The sequence below is a fragment of the Schistocerca cancellata genome, chromosome 7 (assembly GCF_023864275.1).
Source record: "Schistocerca cancellata isolate TAMUIC-IGC-003103 chromosome 7, iqSchCanc2.1, whole genome shotgun sequence".
In the NCBI taxonomy this organism is placed as follows: domain Eukaryota; kingdom Metazoa; phylum Arthropoda; class Insecta; order Orthoptera; family Acrididae; genus Schistocerca; species Schistocerca cancellata.
Genome location: NC_064632.1, coordinates 307,272,704 through 307,289,226, shown reverse-complemented (window position 1 = coordinate 307,289,226; position 16,523 = coordinate 307,272,704). Strand labels below are relative to the sequence as shown.

The following is a 16,523-nucleotide window of genomic DNA, read 5'->3' as shown; positions in this document are numbered from 1 at the left end:
TTCTACTTACTTTCAACGAACGTATTTGGAAGTAACTGATGCGCGAAACCTGCAACTCAAACCTAACGGAAATGTTAGCAGTCTGAAACCGCTGCATGACAGGCATCCACCCAGAGGTTAAGCACAACATGGGAGGACTCAAAATATGTGTAAATGAGAGTAAAAAAGAATAAAAAAAGAAAGAGGAATGTCGAACGGAATTCCCTCCTCCACGCCGACGAGCATGGGTTCCCAAAACATACATCTCGCAAAAACCCAACTCGTACTTCCCTCAAATGACATGAATGCCATGGATGAAGGCAGTCGGGTACAGTATTTTTTTATTTCTGGAACGCATTTCTCACTAGTGCACCTTCACTTAGTAGCGTATGCGGTATCGAGTGAAATTAAGGCGGAATTGAGGATATCTTTGTGGAAAGGACGCAGCATCTTACATCGAATGGAACGGCGTCGATAGATATAAAAGTAACTTATGGTGTGTCTCGAGAAAGTATTCGCACCTTTGCTGTTCCTGTTATTAATATATAACCTTGCAGACAACAGTTAATAAACTGTCCAGTCATATTGTGACCACCAGTCAAAAGCCTGAATAACAAACCTCCCGGAGCACGCACCGCTGCGAAACGCACAGGAAGAGAATCAGTGATGCTCTGCAAGGTAGCGGCACCGATGAGGAGCCATGCCGACGCCATTACCTTGGCCAGCTGCGCAAGGTTTCTCGGTTGAGGATCCATGGCGCGAACCGTCCGACCGAGGTGGTCCCACATATTGTCAGTTAGGTTCAAATCCGGCTAGTTTGGCGGTCAGGGGAGTAGGATAAACTCATCCTGGTGCTCTCCGAATCACGCAAGTACGCTGGGAGCTGTGTGACACGTTGCTCTGTCTTGATGGTGGATGCCATCGTGCTGAGGGAAAACAAACTGCATATCGGGGCGGACATCGTCCCCAAGGATAAATGCATACTTATCTTTATCCGTTGTGCTTTCCCGAATGACGGTATCACCCACGGGATACCATGAAAACATTCCCCAGGCTATAACACTCACTCCTCGGACGCCTTCGCCGCTGATGAACAGCAATCTACATCTATACTCCGCAAGCCAACCAACGGTGTGTGGCGGAGGGCACTTTACGTGCCACTGTCATTACCTCCCTTTCCTGTTCCAGTCGCGTATGGTTCGCGGGAAGAACGACTGCCGGAAAGCCTCCGTGCGCGCTCTAATCTCTCTAATTTTACATTCGTGATCTCCTCGGGAGGTATAAGTAGGGGGAAGCAATATATTCGATACCTCATCCAAAAACGCACCCTCTCGAAACCTGGACAGCAAGCTACACCGCGATACAGAGTGCCTCTCTTGCAGAGTCTGCCACTTGAGTTTGCTAAACATCTCCGTAACGCTATCACGGTTACCAAATAACCCTGTGACGAAACGCGCCGCTCTTCTTTGGATCTTCTCTATCTCCTCTGTCAACCCGGCCTGTTACGGATCCCACACTGATGAGCAGTCCTCAAGTACAGGTCGAACGAGTGTTTTGTAAGCCACCTCCTTTGTTGATGGACTAAATTTTTCAAGGACTCTCCCTAGGAATCTCAACCTGGCACCCGCCTTACCAACTGTTAATTTTTTATGATCATTCCACTTCAAATCGTTCCGCACGCATACTCCCAGATATTTTACAGAAGTAACTGCTACCAGTGTTTGTTCCGCTATCATATAATCATACAATAAGGGATCCTTCTTTCTCTGTATTCGCAATACATTACATTTGTCTATGTTAAGGGTCAGTTGCCACTCCCTGCACCAAGTGCCTATCCGCTGCAGATCTTCCTGCATTTCGCTGCAATTTTCTAATGCTGCAACTTCTCTGTATACTACAGCATCATACGCGAAAAGCCGCATGGAACTTCCGACACTATCTACTAGGCCATTTATATATATTGTGAAAAGCAATGGTCTCATAACACTCCCCTGTGGCACGCCAGAGGTTACTTTGTCTGTAGACGTCTCACCATTGAGAACAACATGCTGTGTTCTGTTTGCTAAAAACTATTCAATCCAGCCACACAGCTGGTCTGATATTCCGTAGGCTCTTACTTTATCAGGCGACAGTGCGGAATTGTATCGAACGCCTTCCGGAAGTCAAGGAAAATGGCATCTACCTGGGAGCCTGTATCAGTAGGGGTGCATGAACCAGGCGCCTGCTGCGAAGGCCATACAGGAATGCTGACTGAATGGTCGTTAAGGAGACACTTGGTAGTCCGTTGGTTCATGTGGGCGGGGTCAGTTGGTAGTTGCACGTCCATTCGCCCGTACACATCTTAGCAGCCATCGTTCATCCCTGTCATCTGTGGCCCCTGGAGCGACAGAGTTGCCTCGGAACCGCTTTTAGATAGCCCTATTTTGTCATGCACGGCATACGTGAACCTCGGGGGCATGCAAGTGTTTACAGAGTTAACCGTTTCGCAAATGGTGCCGTCTTTGGCCCGAAAGCCAATGGTAGTGCCCTTTCGGACATCGGATAAGTCGCTCCGCTTCTGCATTACGACGATGACGACAGCTGCACGTTTTCCGCGCCCTCGTGACACGCTTTATGTACCCTCGACTGCTAGTGCTGCCACCTGCATCTGTCAGTGGTTATGCACGTTGAAATCGAACACAGGTCGAGGACACATACATGTGACTGGGGCGTGCATTATCTTTTGATTAAATTACCAGTTAGTCACAGCTGGAATCAGGTCCTACAAATACGTTGGTATATTCCATTTCACGTCCCGCAACTTATTAATCATATCGGCTCTGGTGTAGGTAAAGCAGGGTTTAGACTTCAGATCATTGGAAGAATACTGGGACAGATCATTGGAAGAATACTGGGAAAATCCAGTGTCTACAGTGGAGATGGCTGACAAAACACTTAACACGGACCTTCCTAGAATAGTGCTAAAGAGTGTTGGACCCATAGAGATACGACTAACAGGGGATATTGAAAACAAGGGAAGACAGCAAGAAGGGTCACAAGTTTGACTCACTGGAGACATCTGGAAAAACATGAGCTGTCACAGGCTTGAAGGTATTTCAGCTACCCGCGAAATCTTGCTTACAAAGTTTCAAGAAGCAATAATCAAAGAACCTAAGACTACGTTGCGGATCAGTGCGTATCGCGCACACGTATTTGAGCAAGGACTCTTCCACATGCGCGGACGGAACGTGAAGAATGCTTAATGTGTAGTGCAATGAAAAATAAAATTGAAATACGACTCTGTAATTGTCGGTCAGTTAAGGGGGGTAGGACGTCAAACGGGCCGACTTGGAGCTCGAGAGGCACCACAGGACATTTCAATTTCCACTCTCTATACTTTTACATATAAATTCATAAAACTTTGTCAGCATGACCAGGAAGGATTCAGAATTCACACTCATAGTAGTGGAAGTTCGAACAAGTAACTAAATGATTTTTTAGATGTGAAATTTCATCATTTTTTCACCTACTAATAGCAGTATTTGTTGCTATAGGTACACTTTTCTTCATAAGAGAGATTCTTCGATGAATTTTGCACAGTATACAAACCATACTTAAAGGTGTACGAAACGCTAGAATTTTCCAAATCTATTAAAAACTGTGGTAAAAATTGAGGTAATTAAATACAAGATTTGTGTTTTTTCAAAACATTGAGTTTAAAATATAACAGTTCATTCGTTTTTTCATAAATTAAATAAATTCTAAGAGTTTCATACACCTGTAAGTATGGTATGTATGCTGTGCAAAATTCATCGAAGAATCTCTCTAACTTATGAAGAAAAGTGTACCTATAGCAACAAATGCAGCCATTAGTAAGTGAAAAAATGATGAAATTTCACACGTAAAAAAATTACTTCTTTATGTTTTAGATCTTCCACTGCTGTTCTGAATCCTTCCTGGTCATGCTGACAGTTTTATGAATTTACTTGTAAAAGTATAGACACTGGAAATTAAAATGTCCTGAGATGCCTCTCCTGTTCCAAGTCGGCCCGTTTGACGTCCTACCCCCCCTTAAACTGTTGATAATAGCTCGTGTCAGTTCACTGTTCGTGATGATAATTCAAGTTGCGCTATACTGGGTCAGTTATTCTTATTACATTTAGCATTTAAAAAACTTGAAATCATAATTGAAACTCGGTAGAGCTATCGAGCTAGAGGAGCGGAAACAAATATCAGCATTTTAGGCTAATGCCCAGGTTTTGTTTTCAAAGAAGTGCAGCCTATTCGTTCTGCAGTCAAGTTTGTGCCATTAACTGTAATGGCGGCCGACATGTACGCCATAGCAAGCGAGGTCGGCGAGTATGAGTATGATGAAGTGGAGATGACAAGACTTCGGAAACAATTGCCGTGACTATCAGTTTCCGTGCCGGCTGGAGGCTGGTGGCTGGTATCCGCGATCCATAAGACGTTTCTAAATTTACCTTCGGGTGGCCATGCTGCACGCTGGTGAATAAGCAGAAGTGGCGGTCAGCGCGCAGGGTCCTGGAATACGCCAACAAACTCCAGGATGAGTTTATTTCGTTTGGAGAGAGGCCAGATTCTTTCACTGCGTATCGCGAGCTAAGGCTCCGGCTTGTAGTTGGGAGCTAGTAACTGCAGCAGGCTTCACCTTCTCTACAGACGTTACACGTTTAGAAATAGCGTATTCCGCTAAAAAACCTGTCGCAGAGCGTAGCGAAATGATAGATTACCCCTTCATGCTTCACGTATAGTGGTCGAAATCTGAATTAAAACTAAAGACGTGCGTAGTATTAGTCAAGAAATTCTAGAGGTCAGAACTAGTGGGAAAGATTACGGAGCGAAAGTAAATTTACGAAAGCAATAGATGAAAGTATAAAATATTAGTTTATTTAAAACTGTTCTGGTAGTTTGTGCTTGTGAATTCTTAATATCTACGGCAATTCTCGTAAAATTTAAAATTAAACTTGTGACGCGTGCAATGCGTAATAGTACAGAGTGCAGAGAGTAGCTGTCGTTCAGAAAAATCACAACAGCTCATATAACTTCAGTGCAATAAAATTTTTAGTGATTAAGGTGAACTCTTCGCGTGTCAGTTACCTTTCCACGCGCCCAACCTTTTTCGTTCGAAATAAGCACATGTTTTCAGGACTGTCTGTAACGGGTTACGAATGTGTGTGGGCTAGGAGAAATTATTTTATGCTTCTTAGTCTGTTTTAAACACTTGTTCTATTAATGTTTATTTAAATACATTGCATTTTAATCTTGTGTATCACGAAATTTTTCAATCGATTTCAGACCTTCTGATAGGTAACAACGCAGACATAAGTTTAATTTCAGGTTTTAGTCTGTCTTCACCTAAGTCAAACAGTATATTCTTTTCCCTTACGTATATCTCCTGAAAGTACCGTGATTGTAAAAATTAGAGAGATCGACGTTTAACTGCAATTTTACCACGTAACATTCGCGCTTGCAACAGGAAAAGAGGAAACAGCATCGATGCACACATACAAGACGAGAGAATTAATATAGAAATGTCATCCAGTTCTGAACGACGTTGCGAGTTAAGTCTGTAGTTCAGTGGACGTCAAACGGAGGCCCGAATAAAGTATTCGTGCGGCTCACGGTTCTCAGACGTATTTTATAATATGCATCTAGCACCTAACTGCCGAATCCAAAAACATCAGCTGACATTACCAACTACTTAAGAGAGTACTACTTCTGCTGAGCGAGGTACAGAAGTACATAGACAAACAAAACCGTAAAACAGCGATAAGTCGAATTGTGTTTGTAAAGCGCCAAAAATCGGACATCCTGGGAGCATAAAAAGAGTACAATTCGACGACGGCATTTACGCACTAATAAGATCACAAATCAGTACTTGAGATATTTCACAAATAAATAGAAGCGAAATGGGTATAACGTAATACAGCGAGGAGCCAAAGACGCTTAACATCGTGTAGGGCCGCCGCGAGCACTCGGAAGTGTCGCAACACGACTTGGCATGGACTCGACTGATGTATGAAGTAGTGCTGGAGCGAATTGACACCATGAGTCTTGCAGGGGCGTCCATAAATGCATAAGAGTAGAAGGGGTGGAGATCTCTTCTGAACAGCACGTTGCAAGGCATCCCAGATATGCTCAATAATGTTCATGTCTGGGGAGTTCGGTGGCCAGCGAAAGGGTTTAAACTCAGAAGATTGTTCCTGGAGCAATTCTGGTCGTGTGGGGTGTCGCATTGTCCTGCTGGAATTGCCCAAGTCCATCGGAATGCACAATGGACATGAATGGATGCTGGATGCTTACGTACGTCTCACCTGTCCGAGTTGTACCTAGACGTATCAGGGGTCACACATCACTCCAGCTGCATACGCCGCTCACCATTACAGAGCCTCCCCTGCTGACATGCAGGGTCCATGTATTCATGAGGTTGTCTCCGCACCCGTACACTTCCATCCGATCGATACAATTCGAAACGCGACTCGTCCGACCAGGCAGCATGTTTCCAATCATCAACAGTCCAGTGTCGGTGTTGACGGGCCCAGGCGAGGCATAAAGCTTTGTATCATGCAATCAAGGGTACACGAGTGGGCCTTCTGCTTAGAAAGTCCATATCGATGATGTTTCGTTGAATGGTTCGCATATGGTGATGGTGATGGTGATGATCACATCATAATCATCAGAGCTCGCACGGAAAGATTTAAGTATTCGTTTTTCACACTCTTTTCGAAAGTGGAATGGTAGTGAAATTGTTTGAAGGTGGATCGATGAACACATTGCTGGGCATTTAACTAGGAATTCTATAGGAATCATGTAGATGTGGATGTTCTCTGTAACTGGTCACTGAAGTACACGAATTCTTTGTACCGATACGCTTAAATTCTCCCTGAACAACTTCCGAAAGTCTGACACTGGAGTTCAGATGACATTACATTTCATTACTATCCCTCGTCCTGCCACTGTGTTGAGAGAAAGAATGGTTTGTAACATAACTTCATGGAACTATGCGAGCCATATGCATTGCAAATGATTAGATCATCAGTTTTTTATCCTGTCCTTGTCAGCTTTTTTGTGCTCTATCGATTCTTTCTTTAGGTTATGATATTTACGAGGATCGTTCAGTAAGTAATGCCCCACATTTTTTTCTGAGAACATATTTATTGTTCAGAGTAAGAATTTGGTGACAATATAAACAAGTCTCGTCCATGTCCAATTTTTTTACGTAGCCTCCATCACGTTCTGTAGCCATGTTTTCACTGCGTGACTGAACTCTCGTCCTCCCCAAAGCGTGTTCCTCGTAGAGAATCTTCAGGCGGCGCAAAGACATAAAAGTTAGAGGGTGCCATGTCTGGACTGTAGGATGGATGAAGCAATGATGTGCAACCCAATTTCACGCTCTGAGGAAGTTGGTGATTGAAATTTCATGAGAAGGTCCTGCGAAATGAAAAACTGCTTTGTTCTAGTTATTGCCGCCCCCATTCGCGCATCACATCCATAGGGCACTCTCTCCCCCGTTTCGCGATGATAAAAACGACTTGCTTTTTTCCCCCCTCGATGTTCTTCGTTGATCCGATCCGATGATGTGGATCCTACACCGCACACCAATACTCCAGAAGAGAGCAGACAATTATAATGTAAACAGTCTCTTTAGCAGACTTGTTACATTTTCAGTATTTTGTGCTAATAAATCAGTCTCTGGTTTTGCTTTCTGCACAACACTATCTCTCTGATAGGTATGACAATTACGAATAATCTTAATTGTAACAAAGTATTCAGTTGAATTTACAGCTTTTAGATTTGTGTGTCCTCTCCTGTAACCGAAATTTAACGGATTCTGTTTAGTACTCATGTGGATCACGTCACACTTCATTATTTACTCAGTTGCCACTTTTCCAACCATATTGTCTAAATCGATATGCAATTTGTTTTGATCACCCGATGACTTTATAAGACGGTAGATGACAGCATCTTCTGCAAACAATCTGAGGGCTCAGGAACCGCAAAGGGCGTATAACACTTCGTTGGGGAGCACCAGATATTACTTCCGTTTTACTCGATGACTTTCCGTCAATTAGTACGAACAGTGACATTTCTGAAAGGAAGTTAAAATTAACTACATAATTCATTTATTAAGTTCGCTGCCCCAGTTAATTTTGTGTGAAAATACCTTTATAACAATAAAAACACAATTAATACGTAATCAACAAAACGTACAACATGAAATAAATGGTCTGGTTTCTGCTAGGTGGTTACGCAGATATATTGTGATGTGGTAGCGTCGCTGCGGGAACAGCTGAACATAGCGACATCGTGCCCGCTCTTCCGTTGCGTCTAGTAAACACACAGACGAGGTGCTTTGGTATAACTAGAACCAATCGGAACAGAATGCAGGCTTGAGGAAGAAGAGTAAAGCGGGAGTTACAGCTGTCAGGAGAAAATACCGTAAACTGTAAACAAACTAGTCGGGGAGGGGGGGGGGGGCGGGGGGAGGGGCTGCAGTAGTTTGAGCTACCATTGTGTTAACAATAACAAATGACAAATTTTAAGTGTGTCACATCTCAATAGTGCCATCTAGTAGTCCATTGAAGAAAAAACCTGTAACAGTGAGACGAAGTATTAAAAAATGTATAGCATCCACGAAAATCTTGATTGACGATCAACATCTTTACATCAGCAGGGCTCAGAAAACGTGTAATTAAATAATAAACGTTTGTTGTAGCGCAAGCTCCAGCCATGTGACTTTCAAGCGGAAAAATGGACTCCAGATGGTGCTAACGTTATCGATAGCACTGAAAGGCACGCAAGTATCCTGCAACACGAAATCCAGTAATACTAAATTCCCGCTTTAAAACGCAGTCTGTGCGTATCGAAGTTTCGTAGTACATCTCACTCCCTTTACGTCTTTTTGCATTTAGAGTTGCGGCTTAGAACATGAATCAAGAAAATGCTCGTAATTTCCATCAGTATCCAACGTAGCTACCGCCCACTTGCTCCAACAGAATTTACTCCACATTGCGTTTCCAGGAAAGCTGACAACATACTGCTTGAACACTATCAACGTGTAGGCACGAGCTCGTGTACTCCAAATATTGTTCTACCAGACAGTTATGTAAACATGCGGCCACCGAAGTACGTGTTGCAGCCTTACACAAAACGAGTCAGTCGTTCATCGGCATTACAGCGTGAACTGTCAACGTTGACGCACAAAACACGCTGACTGTGAGGCGGTTGTCGTATGCCTCCATGCTTTATTTACATTAGGTTTAAACTTAGGATGAACAAAAGTCCACTCGGCAATTTGTTGTGAGGTGTAATGTACCTACAGCAGACACCACTGGAAAGCTCTATCACATATTTCGTTATTACTCTAGCGCGATGAGTCAGTAGGTACGGTAGAGCACCGATGGTGTCCACTTCTCTTTGCCAATATTCCGTATTACATGATCAACTCGTGTAGTTCTTTTTTCAAACCTCATTTCTCTGGCTCACCAGTCGTGCTAATGTGGTCCTGTCGTCCGTATGCACCGTGAAAATGTATGTTCTTTGGTGTTCTGCAGTGAAACGTAGGTGCGGGAAACCGCTAAAAAGTGGCAAGAAACACTGCTTAATGTTGCCCAGGATATTTAGAAAAAAAGATACGGCGCATTTTGGGCTTTTTAGTCGCATTAAGCGGGAAGGGGAAATAACCTCATTGGCGGGAGGATTTATTACTCCAATTCTAAAACCGTGAAGAGACACAAAAATTTTGACTAATTATCGACCAATCCCTCTAACGAAAGGGTTGTATAAATTATTCGAAAAGATGGCCAACCGACGACTGTGTTGGTGCCTGGAAGCCTCGTAATTTCAAAATGGCTTTCGGGCCGCCTTGTCTACCACAGACCAAATGAATCGTCGGTCATCTGCAGTGTGCAAGGCTTTCCGCATCGCCAACACGTGACCACTGTCCTTCGTCCTGCAGAAGGCCTACATCATCACCTAGCGCCTTAACAACTTGTCTGATCTGCGCGAGTGGAGCTTCCGAGGTGGTTACTCATTTTATCCAGAACTCCCTGCCCCTCCTACTTTCTCAGGCCCGGATACACAAAACAGGAGTTTCCTCAGGGATTGCTTGATAGTCACGGTCATCGCCACTGCCATCTTAACCAGTGGTTATCGTTACTGCAATGGGAGCCCAGCCCCACGATATTATGACGACTCCTGCATGTATTACAGCTCTACACCATTGCGCACCGCAGAGTGCCAACCTGTTTCCAGACACGCACTTTACTACTAGATTACGAGGCCCAAAATTCCCATTAATTGGATATATCTAATTAAAAATGTGGATTTTCGTGCCAAATTTTCTTGTATTCAAAGATTACTGCCAGGCTACTTGAAAGCGTTGTCGTTCTGTTTCCATATCCATGGGCCTTGCGCTTCTTACATTTCGGTGGACGTGGTGTTCTGTTGGCATTGTGCTAGCTCCTGTACAGTCGGTTGTGTGTTCAGCGAACCGTCATGCCCTCAGACTCGGCGCTCACTAAAAAGAGAGCATTCGTTTTGTCTGTTTTGCGCGCGAGTTACCTTTGTCATGATACTTTCAGTTATGTGAAAGATGGAGTGGTCGAAGACAAATACAAAAAATGCTTCGGGAGAAATTGCTGAACCAGTGAAAAGGTCTAACAGGGGCCGTGAGAAAGACGAAAAATAGATTACTTGCTTTCGTCAGGCGGAAACTGAGCGAAAAGGCACGAGCTTTTGGTCTATTTCGAATGTAATACCAACCAAAAAGCGATTTTGGAAGCTGGAGTCGGATGTTTTTGTTACTCCTGCCATTGAGTATAGTGGTCACATTTGCATAAAAACTTTCACCCCATAACACACATTTCTTTATTCCTAACCAAGACATTGTCAGTTTTCATAGATTTAGCTCTAGAAATGTTTTAGTGTAACGGAGTGTTTTTATAAAAAAATTGCGTCCGAGATTTCAGCCAATTAGGAACTGACTTTCAAAAAACACAAACTCGTTTTTTGTATCTAACCTAGAATTTAGTGTTTAAAAATGCTGTAAAAATATTTTCATAGAACTTTTTCCTCCCCATTTAAAAAATACCATTTATTTTTTTCTAACCGACAAGTCAAATACCGATATTCGTATATGCAGCTTTAAAAAAGCTTCAGTAGTTCTTCAATAATTTATTTAAAAAATTTACCCACTGTTTAACCCCTAGGAGTTGAATTTCCAGAAATGTTGTGCCTTAATAGCGACATACTTTCAAAAAGTAACTATTATCCCCTGTTTCACCTCCTTAGGAGTGAAATGAAATTTCGAAGAAGAAAAAAAAAAAAGATACCTATAGTGTAAGATATACACTCTCTCCAGATTTGAAGTTTCTGTCCTTAGCAGTTTGGACTATGTATCATGAGTCAGCCAGGACATTTCGTTTATATGATAAAGACTAATCTCGCCATATTGGCATTACCTTCCATGAAACTTTTGAGTGCTCAGCGTTGTCGCTATGCACATAAGGAATAATAAAAGATACAATAGATACCGAAATCCGAAGCATTTACTAAAGTAACTGAAACCAGGTTGTAAATGCCCGGACTTTCTACTGGTTATGTTGTTGTTACGTAACTAGTGATTTAGTTCAAATTTTACCTCTAAATTGCAACGAAGCATCCATTCGCTTGATTTTCTGCCCTTAGTTCCGGTATAAACGAGATTTAAAAATTCGGTCTTTAGCTTTCGCTGACAATCTTGTAACATCGTCTGCAGAGAGCGAAAATTACAGAAAAAGGCAAACTCTAAAGTGTCTTATACAGACAACACAGAGTAAATATAAAATATGGTAGGAATTTATTGCGCGTTGAAAAAATTTAAATTGTCCACAATTGAAAAACTATGAAACGTAGTGAACAAAAAACGACCATATTGGAGACGTAAATAACTTTAGTGCAAAGAAGATAAAAATGACCGCCAGTCGCGTAGAGATTTGTAAAATAGAACTTTCTGCTCGAGTAAATGACATCATTGTGTTACAGTTGTAAAGTCAGAATTTTCTTTAGCTGCCGATTACATGGATTTCATTAATAAAGAAGAAATAGGAATAATCGGCAACAAAGGAAAACGAGAAAAATAACCTACCACTAAAACGGAACCGTGCATAGCTGCAAGAAAATACAGGAATTGAACTGAATTGTAGGTGGTCCTGAGATAACACAGATTATTTTACGTGCATTGCCATGCATGAATGAAAACAAGGTACGCAAGAGGATTTTCTAACAAGTCAACCAGAAAAAATTTTTCTTGCTACAAGAACTCGGAAATGATCTGAAAAAGATGAAGGTCGGAAACCACGCAACTCTAAACAGAGACGTTTCGCAAGAACATTTTGGAAGTAGATCTAGAGGAAATCCGAAAGAAAACTGCAACATGGCAGTCAAAAGATCGGAAACGACAGTCTGATCGAATGAAACAGTATTGGAAAAAACCGTAAGTTGAACCAGAAGGTAGTTCTTACAGTGACTTGCAGGCGGTTCTAAAGCTGTTTCTACGTTGCAGTGCGTATGAAAACAAATAACTGTTCCGGCACACTTGATTGCCGATCAAAGAAATATAACAATCTCTTTGGTCTAGTTATTCGCCGTTGTTCACGTAACTGTTAACATATTTACGAAAAATAAACTATTGCACATAACGTTATTATATAACTCAAAATTTGCTTTCAGCCACTTCTCTGCCCAGCCGCTGCATATTCAGCGGGTTATATTATTGTGTAGTTCACAATCAAAGACGCTAGTTCGTTAGTTATGTAAATCACTGTGATAAACACGCTAAGAGACAGCTGCAGATTTGTTTCCTGTTGGAAATAGATATTTTCAGTATAATTTTCTCATTTGGTAGCTTCAAGCAAAAGCGGCTAGTTAATTTTCCACTTGGTGATAATATAAAAACGCTCGGCTGCTAAGATGACAGGGAAAACTTGTCTTACTATTTACCTACGTTTCCCGCTATTAAAATTCCAAATTTCTTGTTGCTTAGTTGTTGACCAAAGGTTGAATTACTGCTACCAAATGCACATTTAGATATCAGTGGAAAAAATAAGTAAGTTCCAGTGTTATTTACAAGTATCAGTTTTGGTTTTCTTCTGTAGAAGTGAAAGTTTTTTTTTTTTTTTTTTTTTTTTTTTTTTTTTTTTTTTTTTTTTTTTTTTGCGAGAAAGTTGAATTTGGCGTACACTCTGCTCTAAAGTGCATTTTGCGTCAGTAACCTTATTAGTACGTTTTCATGATTCACTCATCCCATTTTGACAGCCGTGACACTCGGTATGGAAACGTGTTGCTTCTGATTTCAAGCAGCTACGCTTGTTTTCAAAGTGCAGGCTGCGTTCAGCGCTGCAGTTCCAATTCTGTCTGAACTCATACAGTGCTTGTGACAGGTAAACGATGTAGTTTCCTCTGCGTTTAATCAAATATAATCTAAATTTGCTAAATATATTTCGCCCTCTATCAGCTTTTTGATACACCTCCCAGATTTTAGAATGAAGCAAATAGAAGTAGGGAGACTACACCGCTCTTTACCATCAGGTGAAGATTAGGCTTCTACCCAACCCCCCACCCCCCATCCCTCACTCCCCCCTTCTTTTTTCGCTGGCTACTTTGATATACTTAATAAATCAGTGGAATTAACCCTAGGACGCCTGGGGGGGGGGGGGGGGGTTCGTTGAACCCACAATTTTTTTATGTCCCCTGCTTATGCCCAAGTAACTTTCATACTACATATTACCTTTGATTTATTGTTTGTTGACTATTTTATGAAACATTAGTGTCAATATATTTTATAGAAAATTCCTGCTTTGAAAGAAAAAATAAACTTATTATGGGTCCAACAAACCCCCCCTTAGGCTTCCATGCTATAGAAAATTTCCCATAGTAGTATTTAATATTTCTCATCTCTACAACAATGCAAGTTAGATTCTTGATATTCACAACAATCGGTTTACTTTGAGAGGAAGTGATTGTCAGTCTGCTGTTATTTATCTTCTAAACTTGCAGTGAGTTAGTGCAGTTCCCTTCTCTTCACACCCAGACTTAGAAATGACTAAAAGAACACGTGACTCGTCTTTAGAAAGAGTTCTGAATGAAATCTTAAAATTAAGATTCTGACTCAGTGAGTGAAAGTGAATATGAGGATGGGTGTTATGGAGTATGATTCAGATCGGGAAAGTGATGTGGATGTTACAGAAGATGAAGATAGTGCAGCTTCAGGCAGTGACCATCAGGATGTCATTGTGACCAAGTCTGGAAGAAGGTACGTAACCACAAAGCCTAGAATTCCTCGGAGGTCTGTTGCTAATATAGGAAGAGAGCAGGCAGGAGTAACTCCAGCTGGTGTTTGCCATTCGCCTGGAGAAGCCTTGAAGTTACTTCTTACACCTGACATCATGGATGTTATAGTAAAACATTCAAATGAAGAGGCAGTTAGGCGAAATGTTACTTTGACTAATGAGAAAGAATTGTATGCCTTTATAGAATTCCTGATACTTATGAGGGCAAATAAGGACAATTGTCAGTGTACACGATCTTTTGTCAGACCTAATGGGTCAGCCAGTTTGCAAGGGTATTGTGGCAAGAGAACGTTTCAAGGAACTTATTGCAATCATAAAGTTTGATGACAAAAGTACCCGCCAGCTAAGAAGGGAAGCAGACAAGTTCACAGCAATCTTCGATGTTTCAACAAAGTGAATGATAGGTTTCCACTACTGTATAAACCAGGGGTCCACCTCACCATTGATGAGATGCTCAGCTTGTTTAGAGGGCACCGGAACTAGTGAATTGCAGGTAGAAGAAAGAAGTGCCAATGCAAGAGGGTTATCTAACCAAATTGTTCAAGCAATGGAGACTATTCTACAAAAAAAATCAAAGAAGTGACAACAGAAGCACGTCAGCCTCCTGCAGGGAAAGGTCGGTGCCATATTTGTGTGAGAAAAGCTAAAACAAAGAAGCAAAAGTACAATAATCTAAGTAAACCAAAGGAGTATTGTGGACAGTGTCATAAACATGTGTGTAACACACATTCAGAAAAAATTGTGAAGCGTCTCTCTTGCCTTGCAGTTCAGGACTCAGAGCAGTCTATTGTATACGAACACATCTGTATTTTGTATTGTAATATGTCAATTTTTTATTCACTCAATCCAATATTTATAACAATTAACAACATTTATAAACCGATGCCGTAGTTAAAATACATAAACCATTTTGAAAGTTGTAATTTTTCGTCAGTAAACTTATTTAATACCTGTGGGTTCGCCGAACCCCCCCCCCTCTTAGGCATCAAAGTTAGAAAAAAAGGCTTGGGCGTCCTAGGGTTAATATAGCAATTTAAATGCGAGGTTTACTTCAAATAATTTCGTAGAAAAAATGTAAAATATTTGTAACATTAACATAAATAAGAGTCCTGACAGAATTAATCATTAAAACACACAAAAGTTGTAAACAATCCACTGATGCACTAAAAAAATCACCCCTGAAGAATTACGGTAGGCCCTCTACTACAATTATTATTATTTGGATAGATTTTTTCACGTTGCTATATTGCACATTCTTATGTAAAAAGTCATATGTGATGCATTTACAGGTGACCACAGGGAGTGGATGATGGTAAAGGAGAAAAAGGACAGATAGCAGTGTACAACAGAAGGCCAGCATGACATACGAATCCATAGACCGGTTCTGCGGTTCGCCGTTTTGGGTGAGTTATAATCTTTACTTTGCTTAACTTACAAATTATCAGAACTTACAGTGCTGATAATACTGGACATTGATTTCCCATGAATCATTCGTAACCTCGTTATCTTGTCAATACTAGACATTAATGTATTTCCCATGAATAATTTGTTACCTTGCTATCCATATCATATTTGTCCAGCCTGTTCAGTTTGGAAGTGTAACAAGCTGCTGAGAAAGAGTAAGCCCGAATTAGTAATTTTTTTGTGCGTTTCAGTTGTGAAAATATTAGCATATGGTACGTTTGTTTACGGTACTTTAGTCAAGTGTTATTGGTGATAATGTACGTCTTCTCTTCTATAGTATTGGAACAAGAGTCAGTAAGTTACAGGGTTCAGTTTGGGATGTTTTCATACGTTCGGCCGATAAAAAATATCTAATTGCGTTTCTACACTTACTTTTACTTCGAAGTATGTTCGCTTTAGACTTGTGTAGCTATCCCAACTTTTGTTAGTATAATCGTATTATCTGCTGTAATGCCAGTTAAATCCCTTTGGAAACAAAAACTTAAGAGCAGTTTTTGATTAAACGAAACCTGTACCGTGAACGTGATTCCTCGTTGTATAGCCAACATTAAATAATGGGTATGATAGTTATTTATCATTTTGGAGAAGTGTGAAACGTCAAAATTTTTTCATGTAGAAACCTGCTTCGATGAACGAATGGGAATATAGATCGCCTTAATCAGTTCAGAAGGGTTTATAGAACCAGTCCACGATTGTGGAGAAGGGGCTTGAAACTCACAGCTGCTTTGTGATTATTAGAGTTACAAGTAG

At 41.2% G+C, this 16,523-nt stretch overlaps 1 protein-coding gene across 2 annotated transcripts in view; it reads left to right on the top strand.

Annotated features, from left to right (window-relative positions):
* The window catches only part of LOC126092471 (multidrug resistance-associated protein 1), a 362,912-nt gene that overhangs the window by 163,953 nt on the left and 182,436 nt on the right, over positions 1–16,523 (top strand). For both annotated transcript variants that reach the window (XM_049908084.1, XM_049908085.1), the window contains exon 3: positions 15,599–15,712. In XM_049908084.1, the coding sequence (XP_049764041.1) occupies positions 15,668–15,712 (45 nt within the window). In that variant the 5' untranslated portion in view covers positions 15,599–15,667. The remainder of the gene's footprint in view (positions 1–15,598; positions 15,713–16,523) is intronic.